We start from the raw sequence: 20,415 nt of genomic DNA, 5'->3' as shown, positions 1-20,415 counted from the left end.
CCTAGTTTTGTGTTTATAGTACTGTATTTCTGATGTTTTTGTTTTATCTTGTTTAAGGCAATCTTTGTATAGCCCTAGTCAGCCTAGAATTCCCTATGTAGACAAGGTTGGCCTTGAATTGTGGCAACCCTCCTGCCTTCGCCTCCTATGTACTACAATTATGGGTGCATGTCACCATGCTTGGCTATATAAAAAAAAGATGAAGCTGGAGAGATTACTCATAACAGTTGTTAAGAGCACTTGCTACTCTTCCAGAAGACCTAACTTTGGTTCACAGTCCTCAGTTCAGGCAGATCACAACCACCTATAATGCAGCTACAGTGGGTTAGACCCCTTCAACAGGCCTCCTCAGTTACCTGAACACATGTTGTATACATACAGATGCGTGCGCGCGCGCGCGCGCGCACACACACACACACACACACACACACAAGAAACAAAGTAAAAATTATAAAAAAGATATTTAAATTTGTATGTGCATGAGTGTTTTCTCTTCAGGTATATATGTGTGTGTGCCATACAAGTGCCTGGTACCACTAAGACCAGAGTCTGGAATTACAGATGGTCATGAGCCATCATATGGGTGTTGGGAATTGAACTTGGATCCTCTGCAAAAGCAGGCAGTGCTCTTAAGTACTGAGACACCCCTCCATCTGCCACACCACTTCTAGAAAAGACTTTTCCTGCTTCTTTGAGCCTGTATTGAAAAATCAAGGTGAGCCTGATGGTATGCACCAGCAATTCAGAGGCCTGGAAAGGAGGTCATTCTAGCCCAGGCCTTCACGGACAGCCTAGACAATATAGTGAGAGATCATCTCAAAGGGGATGGAGGGAACTGGGAGATCAGGGCAGCCAGTCACAAAGTCAGATGGCCTTATCTTAAGTTATGTCTGGTCCTCCAGCCTCCACCTCCTGGGTGTTGGGATTATAGGTGTGGGCTACCATGCTTGGTTTATGCACTTCGAGGGATTGAACTCAGGACCTTCTGCATGCTGGGCAAACATTCTAACAACTGAGCTACATCCTCAGCCTAGAGCTTAACTTTAATATCTGTGTACCTTATACACATGTTGTATAATATTTTTAACAGCCCTTTGAGGTTGTGTGATTCTGCTGCATTTGATATTTATGTTTTAAGCCAAAACAGAGGTGGTTGCTATCGAGTGGTGGCTCTGGAGAACAGTCCAACCAGAAGGTGCACACCTGGGAACTTTTCACAGACAAGTCCAGCATCTAATGCCCTTATTTAGTTAATTTGGATGTGGGCCAGGCATTCTGTTTTCTTTATAAAAGTCCCAAGATATTGAGGGTGTCAGGATGACAAGACAAGACTTCCAGGGACAGGACCCCATAAATATTTTCATTTCATGGCTTAAAAAAGAGAACAATGGCTTTCTACCCAGCTCCAGAAAATCAGGGTTCCCAAAGACAATCACAACATTGACTAATGAAAGAGCAGGGGCAGTGATTACTGGGTCACAAAGGTTTGCTATGCCCTTGATATCTAGCGCCTCACTTAACATTCCCAACACAACTCCATTTTACAAAGGAGGAAACTGAGGCCCAGTAAAGGGGAAGTTCTTTGAGGTTAGCTAGCTGGAGTCATGATTTCAATCTAGGCTGAATCAGAGTCTTTGGTTTGTTTCTTTAGGGACAAAAAACAAGACCAAAAAACAAACCCTAGTTACAATTAAACATTGGTGTAACTTTAAACTTATCTACATTGTCATTAGGTATTTGGCATATACTATTGGCCTGTCTCTATCCCGCTGTAGACAGTGGAGTCCATCTGAAGCATGCACCTCCATATCCCCAGGGCTCAGCCTATAGTTTGTACTTCATGTATGTTTGTTCATTAAATATATAGATGTGTGGTTTGTGATTGCAACACAAGCTGGTAGGTTTTCTTCCTTTGAGTTTAATATACAAGCCATTTTTGAGTTTTCTCTAGACAGAACACTTCTGTTCAGAAGGGCAGTTTTGATAGAATTGAGAATGGGGGGGGGGAGCAGATTGCTATGGCTGTGCTGAGGAGGGGGAATTAGCTGATTCAAAGGGTATTGCCCCAGCAGAGGCCTTGAATGCAAAGAAAGAGATGATGCATTGGATGCAACCATCAAGAGGAGGTCTGCTGGCTAAGCGGACAGATGGGATAGCCGCGAGGATACCCTGGGGGAGTGAGGAGGGGTCCTTGGGGAATTAGCCTTGGGAAGGAGGGACACCTGTTCCTCTGAGTCTTAGAAAAACATGCACTGCCAGAGATGAAGCCAGGGTTTCTCGGAGGTAAGGGAAGCAGGCAGAGGGAAGAGCCAGGGGGCGGAGAGATCAGTTAATGAAGTTTCTTCCAGTCTTCACTGCTGAAAGCCAGGGATCGGAAAATTCACTCCAGGATTCTGGAGATCCATACAGGGTTGAGAACTTGAAAAAACGAAGAAAATATCAACAAAACTATTATCTGCATTTTCTCCATTTTAAATGGGGGGATGGGAGCCATTTAACAAGCAAAAATGGGGAAAATGGTAGAACGGATATAGTTTCTGAATAATCTACTCTGCTTTATCACTAACTCATTTTGCTGTCCTTATTTTTCTCATTTTGCCAGGAAGGATGACTCTTTCCTGCAGGACCAGAGCGTGGGAAGCACGGATCAAAGCCGCCCACGCTGGCAGCCGCTTGCCATCACCGCGGAGTGAACACGGAGCCTGACACCGTTGGAGCCCAGAGCTGCTCCTGCTCCCGGACACCCAGCCCAGGGCTGAGATCCCGCCAGCCAAGTGGAGCAGGCACCAACTCCCAGGAGCAAGTCTACCAGTCTCCTCTGGGACAAATCAGGTCCCCCCACCGAGGGTCGGCTGGGTCCTCCCGGCAGCGCGAGGCAGGCGCGGCCTTTCTGGGATTCCACCGCCCACCTGCACCGCGGGAGTGGGGGGTGGGCAGCCCAAGGATCTCGATGCCCGCGTATGCTCCTCCCAACGCTCTGGCCCACAAATGTGAGGATGCCCGAGCCTGAGCTCCGACTCTGTATATCCGAGGCTATGGGTATCCTGGGTCCCGGATGCCTGCGGATGCGGGTGCTGGAATCCATGCTGGTAGCCCTAGGCGCTCAAGCCCGCATCAGTCTCGAGCACGCGCGTCAGCGGCGCCCACGCGGGGCTACCCGGAGGGGCCGGGAGGAGCTCATCCTCCCCGAGCGCGCCTTACCTGTCGTAGCTCCAGCGGCTGTAGGACAGGGTGCGGTGGCTGCTCACTCCCTCCATCGCCATCCTGGACTGGCTTGGGGTTCCACAGTCAGAGGCGGCTGCGCGGGGCTCGGTGCTCTCTCACTCGCAGCGGACCGGGCTAGGGCGCGGGCGGAGGACTGTACCATTCGCCCCCCGGGGGTGACCCCCCCCCTCTGTCTCCACCAATAGCGAGGGCGCGCGGGCTGCGGGGACCCGGACCCGAGGGGTACCCTCCCCTGCTCGCCTGTCCCTCGGGGGCGCGGCTGCGGCAACTCTATTGCTTATTTATTTCCGATGTGTGCTGCACGTTGCCGTGGCAACCGCTCCATCTTTTCCGGCGTCAGTAAAACACCGCTGCTTTCAAACCTTGCCGGGACCAGGAAGGCTGAGAGGTTGTGCTTTCTGCTTGCGTGGGGGCAGTCCCGGATGCGTTCTCCCTATTCAGATCCCTTCTGCTGAGATGTTCCCGCCTTACCATCATAGTAGTGGTCTTCTATTCTCCACAGGAAAGGGGAATGCCCACTCCTCTGATTTCCTTGTATCCTGATTCTCCTGGCTCTCGCCTTCCCAGCAGGGAACAGATTCTTGAAGCACCGTTACTCTTAAGTTCAGAATGTTTCTTCCTTTGCTTACAGGGAATGGAAATCCATTCCTTCTGTTCTCTCTATTCCCTCCCCATATACCCCTGGCCCACAATCTAGCATATTGTGGCTCTCTTGTGGTTTTCAGAGTCAAAGAACCAAGTTCTGTAAACATTCCCATTTCTAGGCCACCTCGTCCTGTTTATGTCCCTTTGTGTCTTTTCCTTTGGAAAATATCCAGCTGTTTTGGTTCAGTGGGGCAGGTTCAAACCGAGTTCATACAGATTTTCCTTCTTAACAAGAGGAATATCTGAGATTTTGCAATGGTGCTTCAAAACTGCCCGATTTCCCCTCCAGAAGAATGCCTACACTAATAAGAGTTAAGGACTTTTTCTGGGGCTGTGTTAGGCAATTCCACCGGCCTAGCTGAGGACATTATGGTGATGTTTAAGGTATAGCCTCCCTACAGCTTTCAGCTCTGGTTCAGGACTCTTGGCTTTTATCTTGTTTCCAAGATGTACCTGATTTGCGCCTAGGAAAGGCTAAATGGACAAACCACCAAGATAGAGCAGGTGGAATAGAGAGGTGACTAGGGCCTGCCTGTCTTCCAGGCTACTCTTCCCCTCCCCCCACCTTGGGCTGCTGGGGTTTACAGGTATAATCTTCTTGTAGAGCTCATAGAGGCCTAAGAAGGACTTTTCAGTGCAGCTGTTGTGGGAATCTGAGCTAACTTCCCATCCAGGTCAGGGTCGAGGGGTGGCCTACATTCATTCTCTGCAGACAGTGCTGGAAGGCAGGGTTTGTGCTCTGCTAAGACTTAGAGACTTAATTAACCCCATGCGTTACAGGAGTGGCAGCTGGCAGTGCAACTGTTGCATCCAACCTTCATGGTGCTTTTCCTGAACAGTGTTTTTACATTGAATAAATTGACAACACTTAAAAATCTGGATAGGGTTGGGGAGATACAGTTGTCAGTCAAGTGCTTGCAGTGCAAAGGCAGAAACTTGAGTTCAATCCCGAATGAAATGAGGCTGTGACCACTCCAAGGTGTGGCTGAAGAGAAGGTTTTTGTTGTAGATATGAGGGAGCATGAAGCCAGAGGCATCTGGAAGAGTCTGGACTGAACCAGAGGGAGATGGAGAATGAGAGGGGACCAAGAGCCAAGAGAGGAGGACCAAAAGAGCCAAGAGGGCAAAAGAGAGCAGGAAGCAAGTGGACCAAGAGAGGGGGCAGCAAAGAGTACAGATTAGTAGGAGTAAGAAGCAGGGTGAAGTGAAGGGGAAAAGCCCTGGCTGGAGAGGTTTAGAGTAGGGGCGGGGTGAGAGGAGCCGGGAGGAACCCAGGTGCTGAGTGAGCCTGGAGCCCAGTGTGGGCTTCAGTATGCTCAGGAGCACCACACTTAGCCATTTGTCCCACGGTTCCTTGGGACCTGACAGATCCCACATAAAACAAGCCAGGCCTCATGGGCTTCACTTGTAATTCCAGCTCTGGGGAGGAAGAGACAGATGGATCCCTGGAGCTAGTTTACTAGGCCAGTTCCAAGCCAGTGAGAGACCCTGTCTCAAAAACCAAGGCGGATGGCTCACAAGGAAGTACACGGTGGTTGTCCTGTGGCCTCCACATGCATGCACACATATACAAGCATGAATATGAACAAAACATGTTCTCACAACAGGGAAATACGATATAATTTGTCTTTCCATCCTCTCTTGAATACTGAGGGAATGTGAGAAATCTGGGGAGAGTACAGAAGTGGTTACTCCTCACACATTCTCCTGCTGACCTCAGGCCACACTCAGCTTCTCTCGCTACCAACTTACCTGGTCCTTGTTGCTTTTGAGTTTGCCACCCCTGTCCAGTTTAGTCATGTCTCTAACCATTGAAGTTTCCCAGCTGGCTATCAGAGTTGTCAGAACCAGGGTTGCATTTAGCAACGAGTTGCATCATCAAGTAGATACTCACTGTCACTATTCCCTGTGGAGTTCACAGACACTTGAGGACTGTGTCCTATATAGGATCCCTTTTCTGGACCACATCTTGAAACAGTAGATTAAGATTCAAAAAAATAATTCATTACCCCATGAGAAGTCTTGCTTCATTGTTGGGGTAGAAGTGGGGTCAGCTATCTGGGACTCTGTGAGCTCTTCCACAAAGAGTGTGCTGCCTTTGTCCCTGTGTGTTGTAAGACAAGCCCCTAAAGAAGTCCCTTTTCCAAATAGCATGATGGGCTGGTAATGGGACTGTGAAGGCATCTCCCTCAGGGTAGAGGTCCTGCTGCATACAGCAGCATCACCCCATTGGAAACCAGATTGGGTCAGAACCAGCAGTCACAGACGCTTCCTGAACCTGGCACTGTCTACCAGGCCCTTTCAGCTGGCTTTCGTAAGACCACGGGGGTTACTTTCCCAGGAAACCCGCTAGCTGACACTGTTTTGAGCTCTATAGCTAAAGGGGCCTACAACGGGTGTATTGAGCTCCCACACCTGACACTCCAAAGAATAGACCCAAGCTCAAGGTCAGGTGTTCTGTAAGCTGTAGAGGAAGCTCTATCCTAGAGAGCTCTATCCTAGAGAAGCTCTATCCTAGGGAGTTCTAGACTAGGCTAATGGAATTACCTAGCAAGGCCCCAGAGAAAGACCTTTATCAGTGTCAGAAATCTACAGGAAGGGAATGCGGCAATTTTGAAGCATAGTTGCAAACACTTGGCTATTTCTCTTATTAAGAAGGAAGATCTATGTGAACCCCCCTTGAACCTGTAAACTACATGATTCTTAAGGTCAAAGAATAAAAGGCCATTGGGTATTCCTAGTATTAGTTTGTTCACTGGAGCCCCGAGCCACCATGTTAAAAGCCCAACCACGAGACCTCTATGCTGGAGGAGTCCTAACATTACAAGGACAAGGACTACCATGCTTCACTTTATAGTTCCAGTTGAGCCCAGCCTTTGACACACTATAGCCAGGCACCAGACTTAAGAATGAAGAACTTTTTGTTTGATTACAGCCCCAGTCCTTAAAATTATCCCAGTTCCCAAGTCTTCCCAGCTAAGCACCAGATATAGAAAGATCAAAGCCATCCTTGCTTCAGGACATCTTGCCTTGCCTTGACCTAAACAATCGGTGAGCACTATGAAATGGTGGTGGTTTTATGTCATAGAACAGCTGGGTTAACAATTCACCTCTGGGGAACTGATGGGTATACTGGCTATGGCACAGTCTGTATAGAAACGCTGTCACAGGAAACAGACTGCTTTGTTTTAATAAAGCATTAGGAAGTTGGAAGTTGTTCTCTGATAGCTGCATGATGAGTAGCAAGGCTAAAGCTGGAGCAGGGTGAATGTAGGAGAAAAAGATGAAACAGTAGAAGATTCCATTCAAAGATGGAAAGTAGCCAGGGAGGCCTTGGGTAGGGATGCCCAACGAGCCTGGGGAATGAAATTGTCCATCATTGTACTTTAAGTTGGTTCTGCTCCTTGTCACTGCCCTGTTGTTGTGAAACCCTCAACAGTCTGGTGTGTAGACATTGTCTTCTATGAATGGTGCTGTGGGCAGTTTAGAAAGTAGGACTCTGGCTGTATCAGACAAGGTACAGTGGGGGAGGTGGCAACCCTAGCAAGCTGTTGGAGGCTGAGAATTAAGTTAGGAACAAGACCACAATGGCAAAGCAGTTCAGGAGAGTGCCACTTTCTGTAATTCCTTGAATGTATTGGTGAAGGACCAGACTTCATTAAATAGGAGGCAGACTAGACTGTCTATGAAGATTTTAGGGGAAAGGCTAGAGGTTGGAATGAATTTGGCATTATATCCTACAGAAACTACAACCTATTTAACATTTTTTTGGGGGTGGTTACTGGGTACTGAACCCAAGGCTTTGTACATATAAGGAACATGCTCTCTACCGCTGAGGTACATCCCAGCCCTCTATTTGACTTCTAAATGTACTCAAGCAAGAAAATTATCTTCACTAAGTTCCAACTAAGGTGCTAGCTTTCCCAAGTATAAGTCAGCAGTCTAATGAGGGATCAATATTAGAAAAGAACATCATGCAGTCACTGGAAAGCTGTGTAGACCTTAGATTTTTTTTGGGGGGGGGGAACGGGTCCTTACTTTCTGAAGTAGAGAGTATTCATATTTGGAAACAATTCATGTTTGAGCCACTGGGCCCAGGAGAGCATGACCCTGAGTTATCAAGACCCTAACACTACCTGCTGTAATTTGGGAAATCACTCAAATATTAACTTCAACCTTAAACTTGGTGATTTTTGTTTACCAGTTCATCAGCCATAGACCACTAATTCACTGTATGACAAAAGTCACAGGTAAATTATATGAACAGGCAATTGAGGCTCCATGGTATATACCCTGCCTCTTCACCTCAGTTTGTCAATTATGTGTGTGTGTGTGTTCCCCACAACTGCAATAGGAAGAAAAAAAATCTGACTCTGGTATATTGGTGGTTTGTCTCAATATAGTTGTATGAACCAAAATCAAACTGCAACTACACCACACTCTGAACTGCAATTGGTTCCATAATAAGTTGTTAGGTGAGTGGAGAGGGATACCCTCGGTTGGGGGTTAGTACACTTGGCCGTCAGTTTTACAAGTAGGGAGATGATCTGAGCTAAGAACCCACATGCTCCACTGGGTAGTGGAGAATGATTTGACTGGTTGATGAGAGGCCTGCATATAGCAAGACTGGGATACAAGAGTCTGGGGAATAGGAATGTGGGTGGACGTATGGGAGTGCTACCAGGTGCTATAGGTCTGTGTTCTCATGTCAGTGGCCTCAGAAAGTATCTGTTGTGAAAAATATGCTCAATGACCTATTTGTAGATGCAAGCATGTTGTGGCAGTCCCATAGATCTCTTTGAACACATACAACTTTGTTCAAATCTCTGTTGCATGTGCTTTTAGTTGTTCCAAAGTATGTTCCCTACCCAGATACATTTTTATTCTGAATTGATGGCTTATATTTTCAGCTAACTCTAACCTCCTCTATCTATCCCTTAGATTCTAAATTTTACCAAGATCTCTAGACAAAGCCCTACCCCATACCTCTAATCTCCAGAATGTGGCAAAAGCCTCATATTTACTTCTCCAAACTCTAGTGCCATATGGAAGGTCCGGGTTTCTTAATAAGGGCCCCAAGTCATATACTAGCTCTGTACCTCTTTGTCCAGACATTTCTCACTGGAGTAGTCAAGGCTAGACTGGAGTTGTTCCTGGGCATATCAGCCTCATGATTTCTATATTGAGAAGCCTAGATTGTAATATGCACTGTAGTCTAGCTGGAAGGGGAGTGGGCCCTAGGAGATTTACATTGTTTCCTCTTCAAGTTTTGCAGTAGATTACAGGTCTACTTGGAGTATTTTTGGTGTGAGGCTATAACATACTTTGGTGTCATCATTCTGTGGCTCCCAGGTGGCTAAAGAGCTTCCTCCTGAAGCTTTGTCCACTTGTTTTGCAGTTTTGGCATCTCCAAAACATAAGGCACTTTTCCTGGGCAACCTTAGAAAACTGCTTAGGCACTGAGAACTGGTAGTCTTAGGCTTCTGAATTACATACACACACCCTCTAGTGGTCACGACTATGAAAGCCCATTAAAACAATGCAACTGGTAGTCTGTCATAGGCAGGACTAATGAATGTCAGGATGGAGAGTCCAAGGTAGAGCTGCAAACCACTAGCAAGGGACAGAACATAAGTGCAGAGCTAGCAGATGCCACCAAGACAGAAAAGATCATTTTGAGAAATAGGGACCAAGATGAATCATATTAATCAAGGGACAAGCAGGTTTAATTCATAGCCTAGATTGGTTTCCCTTCTGGGAGATAACATTGGGGACCAGAGCTTACTGAGAGTGCCCTGTCCAATACAAAACAGCCACTGCGAGCAGCACCTGTACACACTTCCGATATTCTAGGTACTACTATCATTTATCTTAATGCATACCATGTCAATCAATTACAGATACCACTTTATATCGTTTTTTATTCCCTTTTAGACCTTCTATTATCAATACATAGGGCACATTCTCATTCTTAAATGCACAGTAATACATTTTACATCATAAAATTATTCATCTGCTAATTACTCATAAAATTACCCATTTGGGTTTATGGAAATCCTTAGGCTAATAGAGACAAATATAATTATTTATGTACTGTCAAAATCAAACCAGTCTATGTAAAGGATATATGTGAGTACATGGATACACCCATACATGAATTCCTATATTAACTTAATAAATACAAATTCAAAATGCTACAACACAGGCTATCCCTGCCAGATATGCAGGTCTGTGTTATGCTTATCTTTCTTTCTCTGATCATTGTTAATCATTCACAAAACAGAAATGTGATAAAATGGCATTGCGTATTTTTATAAGCGAAATCAAACATCTTTTGTGTGTGTATGTAGGAGTGTGAACTGTTTGTATCTTGATACCCAGTAGATAACTGGCCTTTAAAAAACTGGTTGTGGGCCAGATGTGATGGTGCATTCCTTTGATATCAACACTTGGGAAATGAAGGCAGGTGGGTCTTAGTGAGTTTGAGGCCAGCCTGGTCTACACAATGAGTTCCAGGACAGCCAGAGCAAACAGTGAGTTCGCATCTCAAAAACTGAAAACAAAAAACTGCTGAGACTTCTGTGACAAGAATATTGGGTCTTTGATAGGAATTTCAAATATGTCTCCAGCTTTATACTTGCACTATTCACATACACATTTTACCAGTCAAAAAATTTTAAAGGGTTATAGGATCTTAATCTTGAAAAAGAATAGCTTGTGAATCCTCAGTGCCTAAGCTCTTCCTCATGGACATTAAGAACAATCTACTGGACTGTCTGCTTTGTGTTTTAGTCAGTACATTCTGCTGTGGTCACACAATTCTGAGACAGGAGTAGTATTCTTTACAGAAATTGTTTTGGAAGACATTTTCATTTTTCCATTTAAATGTTTAGAAACAGCTTGTCTAGACCAAATTATCTTTGTATTTTACTGGAATTGTGACAAGTATATATCTCAGGGAAAAACTTACATTTTTATCTAAGAATGTAATGTCTTTATATAATTGCCTCCTGTGTTTCTCATTAGCATTCTATTTGCTGTCATGCATTTTTCATCAGGATCTGATGCAATCCAGGCAGGTGTCACTCTTACACAGCTTAGGATAAAATTCAATCTCTGATACTCCTGCTCCCTTCTTCTCTGGTTGGGATTACACATATACTATTATACTCAAATTTTATGGGGTGCTGGGGATCAAACCCTTCCAGGGTTTCATGTACTTTAGGCATTCTGGGCTATAACACCATACTTCTTGTTAGCACTTTAGTTTTTTCTATCAATTAAACATTAAAAAAAGCCTTCACATTATTTTCAATGTATTTTCTCTCATTTAAATATAATGTCTATTAAGTCTAGCTAGGTGACAATGAAAAACACTGACGTCAACTCATACTTGGTTCTATTTAGACCCATTAACCTGCTTGCTTACATCACACTAGGCTAGTCACTAACTTGCATTTGCTTCTACTTGCCCGATTCCCTCTATGTCATCTCTAAGATGACTGACCACTACTGTGATTTTTTTTTTTTTAAGCTCATCATTCTTTGGCTTTTTGGCTTGTTTAGAGGCACATGTGTGTCATACACAAATGTCTGTATGAGGACACCTTTCCAGATTGAATAAAATTGGTAAAGCAGATATTCCTCACCTTGGAGATGGACTCATGGGTTCCAGGTCTAAGGTGTGTGCCCATCCTTTTTTTCTTTTGTTTTGGTTCACTAGCACGTCTCCAAATCCTTCCATAGTGTACACAAGGCTACCCCCTAGACTACCATCCAGGTAAGATGCTACGGAGGAAAAAACTGAAAAAAACTGAAAAAAACAAAAAAAACAAAAAACAAAAAAAAACAAAAAAACAAAAAAAACAAAGGAACCCCCTCTCCAAAACCAAAAAAACTATAAGCAATTGTAGAGATTCCACTTGCTATGATCCTAAGAGTCAGAAAACGTAGAAAGTATCACTGTAAAGCCAAGAAGGCCGTCTGGTGTGGTGGTGGGTGAAGCTAACATAGCCTGGGCTGTGGGTGCACCTACTGCTCATGAGTCATGGCAACACATAAGCAGCTTTTCCCTAGAGTGCCCACTCCCTGGCTCCTGCATGAGCTCAAGAACACTTTTCTTTCTCCCAAGCAAAAATAAAGTCACATCAGATAAAGCTCACTTATAAAAGGAAGGCTATATTTATTAGGAGTTCCAAGCAGTTGACTGAGTCATTGTGACTCAAGACCACAAAAGAAACCCTTTGCCTCCGCTTCAGTCTGAGCCCTGTGGTGAAAACCAAGACCAGCAAGTGCCTCTTAGGGCTCATTCACAGGTTCACAAGTTTCTCGTTGAGGGCAATCTGTGACTGGGTGAGATTGGCCAGGTAGGTCACCATCAGCAGGTCCTGAAAGAAGAGGAAGACAGTGAATGGAATGGGGACAGAAAGGCTGGTGCTGGCCAGCTCCACTGTGGACACTGGCTGTGCAGAGTGCTGAATAAAATGCCAGTGGGAGCAGAGTGAGCAGGGGTTGAATGTGCATGAACACTGTCCCCCCGCCACTGATGCGCATAGAATAGGGGAATTTAGTGGAGACCTGTGGAGTATGGGGATGTGTGCCCTTAACATGGATGGGTAAAATTAGAATTTGTCTGTCTTCTACCTGAGTCTAGTTAACAAGTCACAGTAATACCAGTAGTACTTCAGACAAGCACTCAGAGGAGACCCCCTGAACATACTGTACCGCCTCCACCCTGGACTGTGTAGTGGCCTTCCATCACCCAACTCCCAGTCATGGCACTCACATTGATGTTGCTGTTGAGCATGGTCTCAAAGTCATCAGGAACTATCTTGGGTACTTGATTCACCAGGCTCATCAAGAAGCGGCCTACAGTGTTGTCAGCAGACACCTTTCCAGACTGAGAAGCCCCAGTGTTAGGTACTGTCAAGTACTTAACAGGGATGCCAGCCCTCCCTTGTTTTTCCTCCCCATTTCTCACCAGCACATCCTCAGCATACTGCAATACAGTGCTTAGAGCATCCTGGATGCGTGCAGAGGCTCCTCCCACTTGCTGTAGGTCACTGGAGAGTCCAATCACCCGATTGGGGCTAAAACATGTCTTCATGATGAGGTCAACTATGGGAGTGTGGGGCAGGCAGGAAGAGACAACAGAGAAAACTTGGTCATAACAGGAGGAAAGAGGTCATTAACCACTTCCTAACTCTCTCCAATCGCTGTGGAAATCCTTGCTCTCCACACACTAACTTTTCTTTCTTTGGAGAGTTCAGTTCCTCCACTAGGCTTGGTAACTACTGGTTCTGGCCTCTTTGGATTACATGGTCTGTGACACTGCCAACATCCTACCTGGAACAACCCTCATCTTCCAGTTAGCATGAACTCTGGATCAGGGCTCTTTAAGCTACCCAAGGCCTCCCTCCATCTTTGTCACAGAGAAATGGCTGCCTTCCTTGAATAAGCCTGGGGTATCTAGGTGTGTAGAGTCAGGGAAGAAGACTCACCTCCAATGCGTTCAGTGTCATAATACGCATACTTCACTGTGAGAGGTGTGAACATCACTCCCATCGTCCTCCCAGGGACACCCATTAAAGTGCTGGGGAGAGAGGAGAAAAGGTAAACAGATGCTCCCGGGAGCAGTTTCCATGTCCAGCCTAGGCTAGGAAAGCAGTCACAATGGTAATACCTTCCACTTGGGGAGGCCAGGACTGCCCCAGAAATACCTTCTCCTCTTTGGCCTGACCCCATGTAGGATGACTTCATACACCATAGTGCTGGTAATGAGGACAGGACTCTGGATGTTCCTGGCTGCCTAGACACCCATCTTCAGGGTAAACAGACACACCAGGGCAATCTTTTCCTGGGTCCTAGGCTCTCAATATCCCTAACCATGCCCCAAACCATTGGATAGGGTGCTAGAAATAACTTCACTAAAATTGATGTTTACTATTTCAACTCTGTATTTTCATATGGATTGAAGAGGTTGAATTTGTAGAGAATAAGAAGGGGGTGAAGGTGTGGGTTCGGTGCCTATTAATAGGCTCAAGTTGTAGTAATAACTCTTCCTTCCTCAGATGCTAAAACCCTCCCAGCAAGCCCTGACAAATGGCATTGCAGCTGCCGGCAAGTTCCAAGTCAACACTGCAATGTTATTGTTCAGAAAGTATACTTAATCCCAGCTTGAAAAGATGTGCTCTAAACAATGCCAGCATCCTCTAGTTTAAAAATAATGTGCTAAATTCTAGGAAAAATGAATGTGCTGGTTATGTTTTTTTGGTTTATTTGATATATAAGCTATGGTCATCTGGAAAGAAGAATCTCAATTTTTTCACTAGACTGGCCTATATATAGGCAAGTCTGTGGGGGCACTTTCTTGATGGATGACTGATGTGGGTGGTGGTGGTCCTGGGTGATAGAAGAAAGCAGTGTGCACAATCCAGGGGAACAAGGAAGTAGGCAGCATTACTCTGTGGTTTTGCTTCAGGTTCCTGCCCTGACTTCCCTCAATGACAGACTGTGACCTGTAGGGTGAAATAAACCCTTTCCTTCCCAAGTTGGCTTTGGTTAGTGTTTTATCATAGCAACAGAAAGCAAACTAAGACAGTGAAAAACTAGAGGTAATTCAGAAAAGCAATGAACAAGGTCACACAAGGACTATGGTAAACATACCACGTGGGAACTGTCCCAGAAAGATGACACAAAGGGACCATGGTAGTTTGCTCATGCACCAAAGGCATATTTGGAATGGACACAAGCAGCAAGTACTGCAGTTTACATAGGACCAGTGAGTGTCAATTATGGAGTCAGAATTTGCTTCTCTAATGATAGCTGTCAAAAGAGGAATGAAGTTCCTGAAGAGACAATGAGCTGCAGAATTAGACCTGAGTGGGGTAGGAGTGAGATGTCATCCAGGCATAACAGGTCACCTTAAATGTCCCTATTGCCCAGGACTCACCTGACATAAGCCTTGATGCTCATTCGCCCATTCTGGAGACCTGTGTCCACAGTGAGGTGAATGGGATTTGGGGCTTCCCGGCTGTAGTATTCATGGATGAGCACAGAATGTTCTGTGATGTCATGGCCTGTCGCATACCTGGCAAACAGAGCAGTTATAGATGCACGACACCTGATGCCAATCCCAAATATAACAGTGGCATGGGTATCTCTGGGGTCCCGACACTATCTTAGTAGTAATTGACAATGTCAACAAACTAGTAACAAAAAGCTGTAACTGAAAATAAATATCAGAATTACCATCAAAATAGGCTCAAGGTCACATGCTTTGAATACTCTATCTCTAAAATGTGAGACAAGATCTAGTTTAATGACAAATGAGGCTGGCCCTCAACGAAGACTTTCTATTCACCCACTCCCCTCAACTTACCAGCCTAGGATGAGCTCATTTGGGGAGACTTTTTTGTGCAATTCATACATATTCTTAGCAAATTCCATGTCAACAGCCACCTAAGGGAGAAGGCGGGAGAGGAAGTTAAGAAGCTAGAACACTAGAACTGAACAGGAGGAAAGACCACCCCCATCAGATGAAGAAGCAGGGCACGCAGTGCTTTGCCTGCAGCTATTACAGACACAGCATAGTGGGGCCTTGGGGTAACCAGCAGACGAATGGCCATAAACCACACAGGAGCTGCTGAAATCCACTCAACTCACTTCATCTTCTGACTCATTGTGTGGCACTGAAAAACAGTTGGTGACTTCCACCGAGTGCTTGTCCACAGTTCCTGGTAAAGAGAGAAAGAGAGAATGGCAGGGGGTTACATAACCCTGGGATCCCACAGCGTGTGCTCTCTCTCTCTCTCTCTCTCTCTCTCTCTCTCTCTCTCTCTCTCTCTCTCTCTCTCTCTCTCTCTCTCTCTCTCTGTTTTTTGGAGCCAAGAGTCCTTTGCAACTACAGATGAGCAGGAACTCCTGAGCCTGTCTCCATCACCCAAGTGCCAGGATTACAGCTGTGCACCACCACACCTGCTTTATGTGCTGCTGGGGACTGAAACCAGTGCTTTGTGCACAGCAGGCAAGTGCTCTATCAATTGAGTGGTATCTCCAGCTCCTACTCTGAAATGCTTTTGGAGATCTCCTCAAAGTCAACAAACATGAAGCCAACACATGAGCCCCAAGTTCAACATCAACAGAACTCAAACTCTGGAGTGACTCCCAGCTCTTCCTTCAATCACAAAACAGGGTTAAGTGATCCTTTACAAGGAAGGTCTCCCTTGCCTGTTACTTTCCACTACTAGCACATCTGATAACACCCACTCTTCACTCTCTAGAGCAGTGGTTCTCAACTTTCCTAATGCCGAGACCCTCATGACTCCCAACCATAAAATTATTTTCATTGCTACTTCATAACTGTAACTTTGCTACTGTTATGAATTGTAAGCCTGGTGACACTGTAAACAATTTTCAGATTATTACCTGGACCTCCCTTTAGACCAGCTTACCTATCATCTCCCTATGTGTGAACAGCTGTCACCACCCACCAGTCTACCATAACTTGTGTTCTGATATCCTCACATTAGTTCCTGGATCTCACTGAGCCATGGGTCCCAACTTCACTCTCTTCTAATGTACTGGTACCTTCCCCCAAGCTCCCTCAGCCCCTGCTAGTGGTTTGGTTGTTATGATTTCATTTTCTGAACTATGTTCTTAAATCCATGTTACATCCATGGGTATACACTCTCTTGTCTGACCACATTTGACTCTCACGACTGCTTCCTCCATTTCAGAGCTTTTTTCTCTTAGGGTCTCCATGACACCAGTCTCTTCTAGTTTTCTCCCTTCTCTTCCTACTCTGCTGGCTCCTCCTCTGACACTTTAGGGTTTGAGCATTCTTAGTGTTCATAGTTTTGCTCTAAGTCCATTTTCTAGGTCAAGTCCTGATCCAGAAACATTTCAGCTAATAAATGTTCACTTGCCCAATCTCTTATGCATTATTTATGCCTCCCCCTTTTTGCTACAAAGGCAGAGTTGAGTAGCTGTGACAGACTGTACATAAAGCTGAACATATTTCCCCCGCCCCCCCTTTTTTTGAAAACACAGCTGCCAATCCCTGTGGTATGTGATTTCATCCACCTTTATGATTTCATTTACTTCTTATCTTCTGGTGTCTGAGACATACTTGCCCACATCTCTTTACATTCTCTGCATTTATTATTAAATTCTGTCTTCCTTTTACATTGATCGATTATGGGTGTGCATGTGTAACTGCTTGCCTGTGGAAGGCAGGGGACAATTTACAAGAGTTCATTTCTTCTTCTACCATGTGGGTTCCAGGAATTCAAAGGTCAGGCTTGTGAACCACCTCAGCAGCCTTCTCACTCAATTTTCTTAACAACAAATCTGCTGCCATACTCAATGGCATCTCAGAAGGGCTATATACTAAGTCCAAGCCAAACTCTGTACTGTATTCCTTTCTTCTATGCATGACTGGAGACCTAGAAATCACCTCTAATGCTGCACATCTGACCATGCCACGTCCTGCCATCTCTACTTCCTGTCTTTCAATTCTCCCAACCCTCTGTGCCCCCCACTTCTCAAGTGCTTTTACTTTACTGGAATGCCCTCCATCTGTCATCCGACTCAGCTCAGGTCTACTGCTCTTCACAAAGCAGCCAGTACTCTAATTTCTCCTGGTCTCCCAGCTTTGGAGGAGAGACTGACAGCTTCTCTTCTTGCTGTCCTCTCACAAGCTGGGGATGCTGGCCTCTTCAGACAGTGGACTTGCCCAGAGCTTTCTTTTTAAAATTTTATTTCATTTTTAAATTTAAAAAATGTTTACTTCTCAACAGTGATACATTTTAGTACTATTACATAAAGTGAAAACAAGTTTCTCAGTTTTCAAATTCCTGGCATGTCATCTTTTTGAGATTCAGGGATAAAAGGTTAGCATTCCCAAGTATTCTCAGAAATTTCAAAGCTATGGTATTTAAAACATATCTTTATGCTCTATAATATGAATAGCTAAAGTTTTGTTTAAAGGATAAAGGATACTAAGTTTAGCAGTGTGCTTATAAAGAACTATAACCAATAGGTATGTACACTCACTGAAAACAATTTAAAAGGCAGATCTTACGTAAAATATAAAATCGTAAATTCAGGTCCTGCTCCTTTGGAAATCACATATGGCCACTGTCCATTTAAGGGCTTATTTCATACCGAAAATGTGTTGCACCTTACCAGGACCTTCCACAGCTTTTCTGTGACTCCTTCATAACCTTTTGAAATAGTTAAGTCTCTGTGTTCCCACAGGACAACATGCTAGGGGAATAGCCATCACATCTCCGGTACAGGAACTCTGTTTCCACCTTGAGTTTACGGTTACAACAGTGTTCCTTTGATTAATTGTGAATTCTAAGTACCTAACAGTTTTATGGTACATGAACATCACTAATTATTTCATTTAGCCAGACCCCCCCCCCCCCAAAAAAAAAATCTTTTACAAACTAAAGTCAACCTAAGAAAAGTCCAAGTTCCTACCAAGCACACACCACTTCCCTTGACTATAGCTGCCATCCTATGATACACGGGGTGAAACATAAACCTTGGCAGACATTTATTCCTCTAGTTAAACAGCCCCAGAGACTAGAAATTACATGCATACTCGAAGTATTTGTAAAGAAGCAAGTCACCGATGCAACCCATTTTGTTTTGTTATAGAAGCTCATAGTAGGGCAGCTACAAAATGCAGACACACTGAGAGGTTAAAAACAGGGAAGTTAGGGTTACAGATGTGGAACTGAAATAAAATGATGGAGAGCAGGGGAGATACTTGTGGCAAAGAAAATGCAAGTGTGCTCTGATGATTGACGATGTATCAACTCTTAGTTTTTGCAAAGTGCTATACTGTCTAAGAAATGTATGGTGGGGTGGTCTGTCCTCCCTACATGGTATATGATGACAGCTGCTGTACCTGAGGTGTGCCAGCGATTAGTTGCTTTCTGTAATAGTTTCACTCTCAAAAAAACTGTCTGCTAAAGTCCCCCAAAGAACTAGATCTTCGGCAATTCCTCCCAAGACACAAAGGTAATTGCTGGAATCTGACAACATATCCTTTGCTCTCTGCAGCACTTGAATGGTTTTCCATGGTACAAGAACTACTGCAAGATCACCAGTAAGAAAGAAATGATGGATACAACTAAGAGTGGAAGGCCAGTGTCTTAAGCTGTCACTAAGGCAGAGTGCAAGCAAGCTTGATAGGACCAGCAGTCCCCAGACAAAGAAATTTATTCAGCAATCTTCAGTGCTTTTCAGTTTTACAAACCACAGATAAACTATGTTTACAGATATAGTTTAACAAACTACCTGTAACACAGGCAAAGAAAAGATTACTCTTCATTTTAAGGTTGCTTGTAAAAAAGGTAATACCATCGTTTGCACCCAAATGGTAAATTCGAGAGTGAAGTGGGGGCAGGAACTTGAACCTCAGCATATACAAGATTTAATCCACTAGAAACTAGTATGAAGAAGGTTCTTGCCACTGAGCGTCTGTCTTAAACGCTCAGGAAAGCAAAATATTATATATCCGAATAGGTTTTGTGTGTGTGTGTGTGTGTGTGTGTGTGTAAAAAGAGGGAAAATGTCAATACTGAGCTTAAGAGTCAAGAGCTTTGCACTTCTTGCTGGCCTTTGAGCTCATTTTGGGGAACATACACTCTCCGTACTTCGCTGATAGGGGTACAAAATAACATGTAGATCAACTGACATAAACTACTCAATAGCTCATACCTACTCTTTGAACATTTCTGTAGCTCAACATAACAGCGATTCGGCAGGATTCAAGCCACTTGGCAAAGGAAGCCACATCAAGAAGGTAAAAAAGAGTAACAGGTTAAGAATTCAAAGGCGATGGGACGAGAGGAGATAGTGAAAACAGGAGGGAGACAACGAGGAGAAAACATTCATTTCTCCAGCACTCACCCAGCAGGGTTCCGATAACCCGGGCAGCTCCCTCGTTGCGCCTCTCGTAGCTGTCCACGATGGAGGCCAAAATCACCGGGTGCAGCCTGACCACGCGGCCGCCGGGGAAAGGCCCTGGCAGGGCGGGCCCGGGCTGCGAGGGTGCCGGCGTCTGCGCAGGGGCTGGGGTGGAGGCCGGGGTCTGGCCCGGAGCGGCAGGCGTAGCTGCCGCGGGGTCGGCGGGCGCCGCGGCCGCAGCGGGAGTTGCAGCCTGTGCCGTAGCTGGCGTGGGCGCTGCCGGGGCTGACGCCGGGGCTGCGGCGGCGGCTGGCGTCGGGGCTGCCGCCACAGTGGCAGGAGGGACACTTGCCGGCACGGCGGGGGATGCCATGTTGCCGAGAAAGAGGGAGCCTAGGCCGGAAGGGCTTGAGTTGGGAAGTATTAGAAACTTGGTTGGTTGAATTGTAACACGTGAATCAGCTCTTGATTACTATTGGGCACTAACATTTCCGGCTGGTTGCAAGTTTTAGTGAGCCGTGTGTGTTTTAATGTCCGTCCATGCGCACTCAGTAAGGAGCAAGCCAAAGTAGTTCCTAGGAACTTTGGGACCGCCTGAGGGTGGGGTGGGATTGGGCGGAG

General features: G+C 45.3%; 2 protein-coding genes across 2 annotated transcripts in view; both read right to left on the bottom strand.

Annotated features, from left to right (window-relative positions):
• The window catches only part of Tub (TUB bipartite transcription factor), a 75,205-nt gene extending 71,794 nt beyond the window's left edge, over positions 1 to 3,411 (bottom strand). Inside the window, exon 1 of the mRNA XM_051192592.1 lies at positions 3,202 to 3,411. Within this exon, the coding sequence (XP_051048549.1) occupies positions 3,202 to 3,263 (62 nt within the window). The 5' untranslated portion in view covers positions 3,264 to 3,411. The remainder of the gene's footprint in view (positions 1 to 3,201) is intronic.
• Positions 3,412 to 12,030: 8,619 nt separating this feature from the next.
• Eif3f (eukaryotic translation initiation factor 3 subunit F) lies at positions 12,031 to 20,182 on the bottom strand. The gene is made up of 8 exons (XM_051192599.1): positions 19,798 to 20,182; positions 15,535 to 15,605; positions 15,251 to 15,330; positions 14,822 to 14,959; positions 13,371 to 13,462; positions 12,851 to 12,987; positions 12,656 to 12,769; positions 12,031 to 12,257 (listed from the first exon to the last, which is right to left on the bottom strand). Exons 1-8 carry the CDS (start codon positions 20,165 to 20,167, stop codon positions 12,180 to 12,182), a joined length of 1,080 nt encoding a protein of 359 aa, XP_051048556.1. The 5' UTR covers positions 20,168 to 20,182; the 3' UTR covers positions 12,031 to 12,179.
• Positions 20,183 to 20,415: the final 233 nt, after the last annotated feature.

This window comes from Phodopus roborovskii, unplaced genomic scaffold (assembly GCF_943737965.1).
Source record: "Phodopus roborovskii unplaced genomic scaffold, PHOROB, whole genome shotgun sequence".
NCBI classification, from domain to species: domain Eukaryota; kingdom Metazoa; phylum Chordata; class Mammalia; order Rodentia; family Cricetidae; genus Phodopus; species Phodopus roborovskii.
The sequence above is the reverse complement of the archived record's forward strand: the minus strand, read 5'-3'. Positions and strand labels throughout refer to the sequence as shown.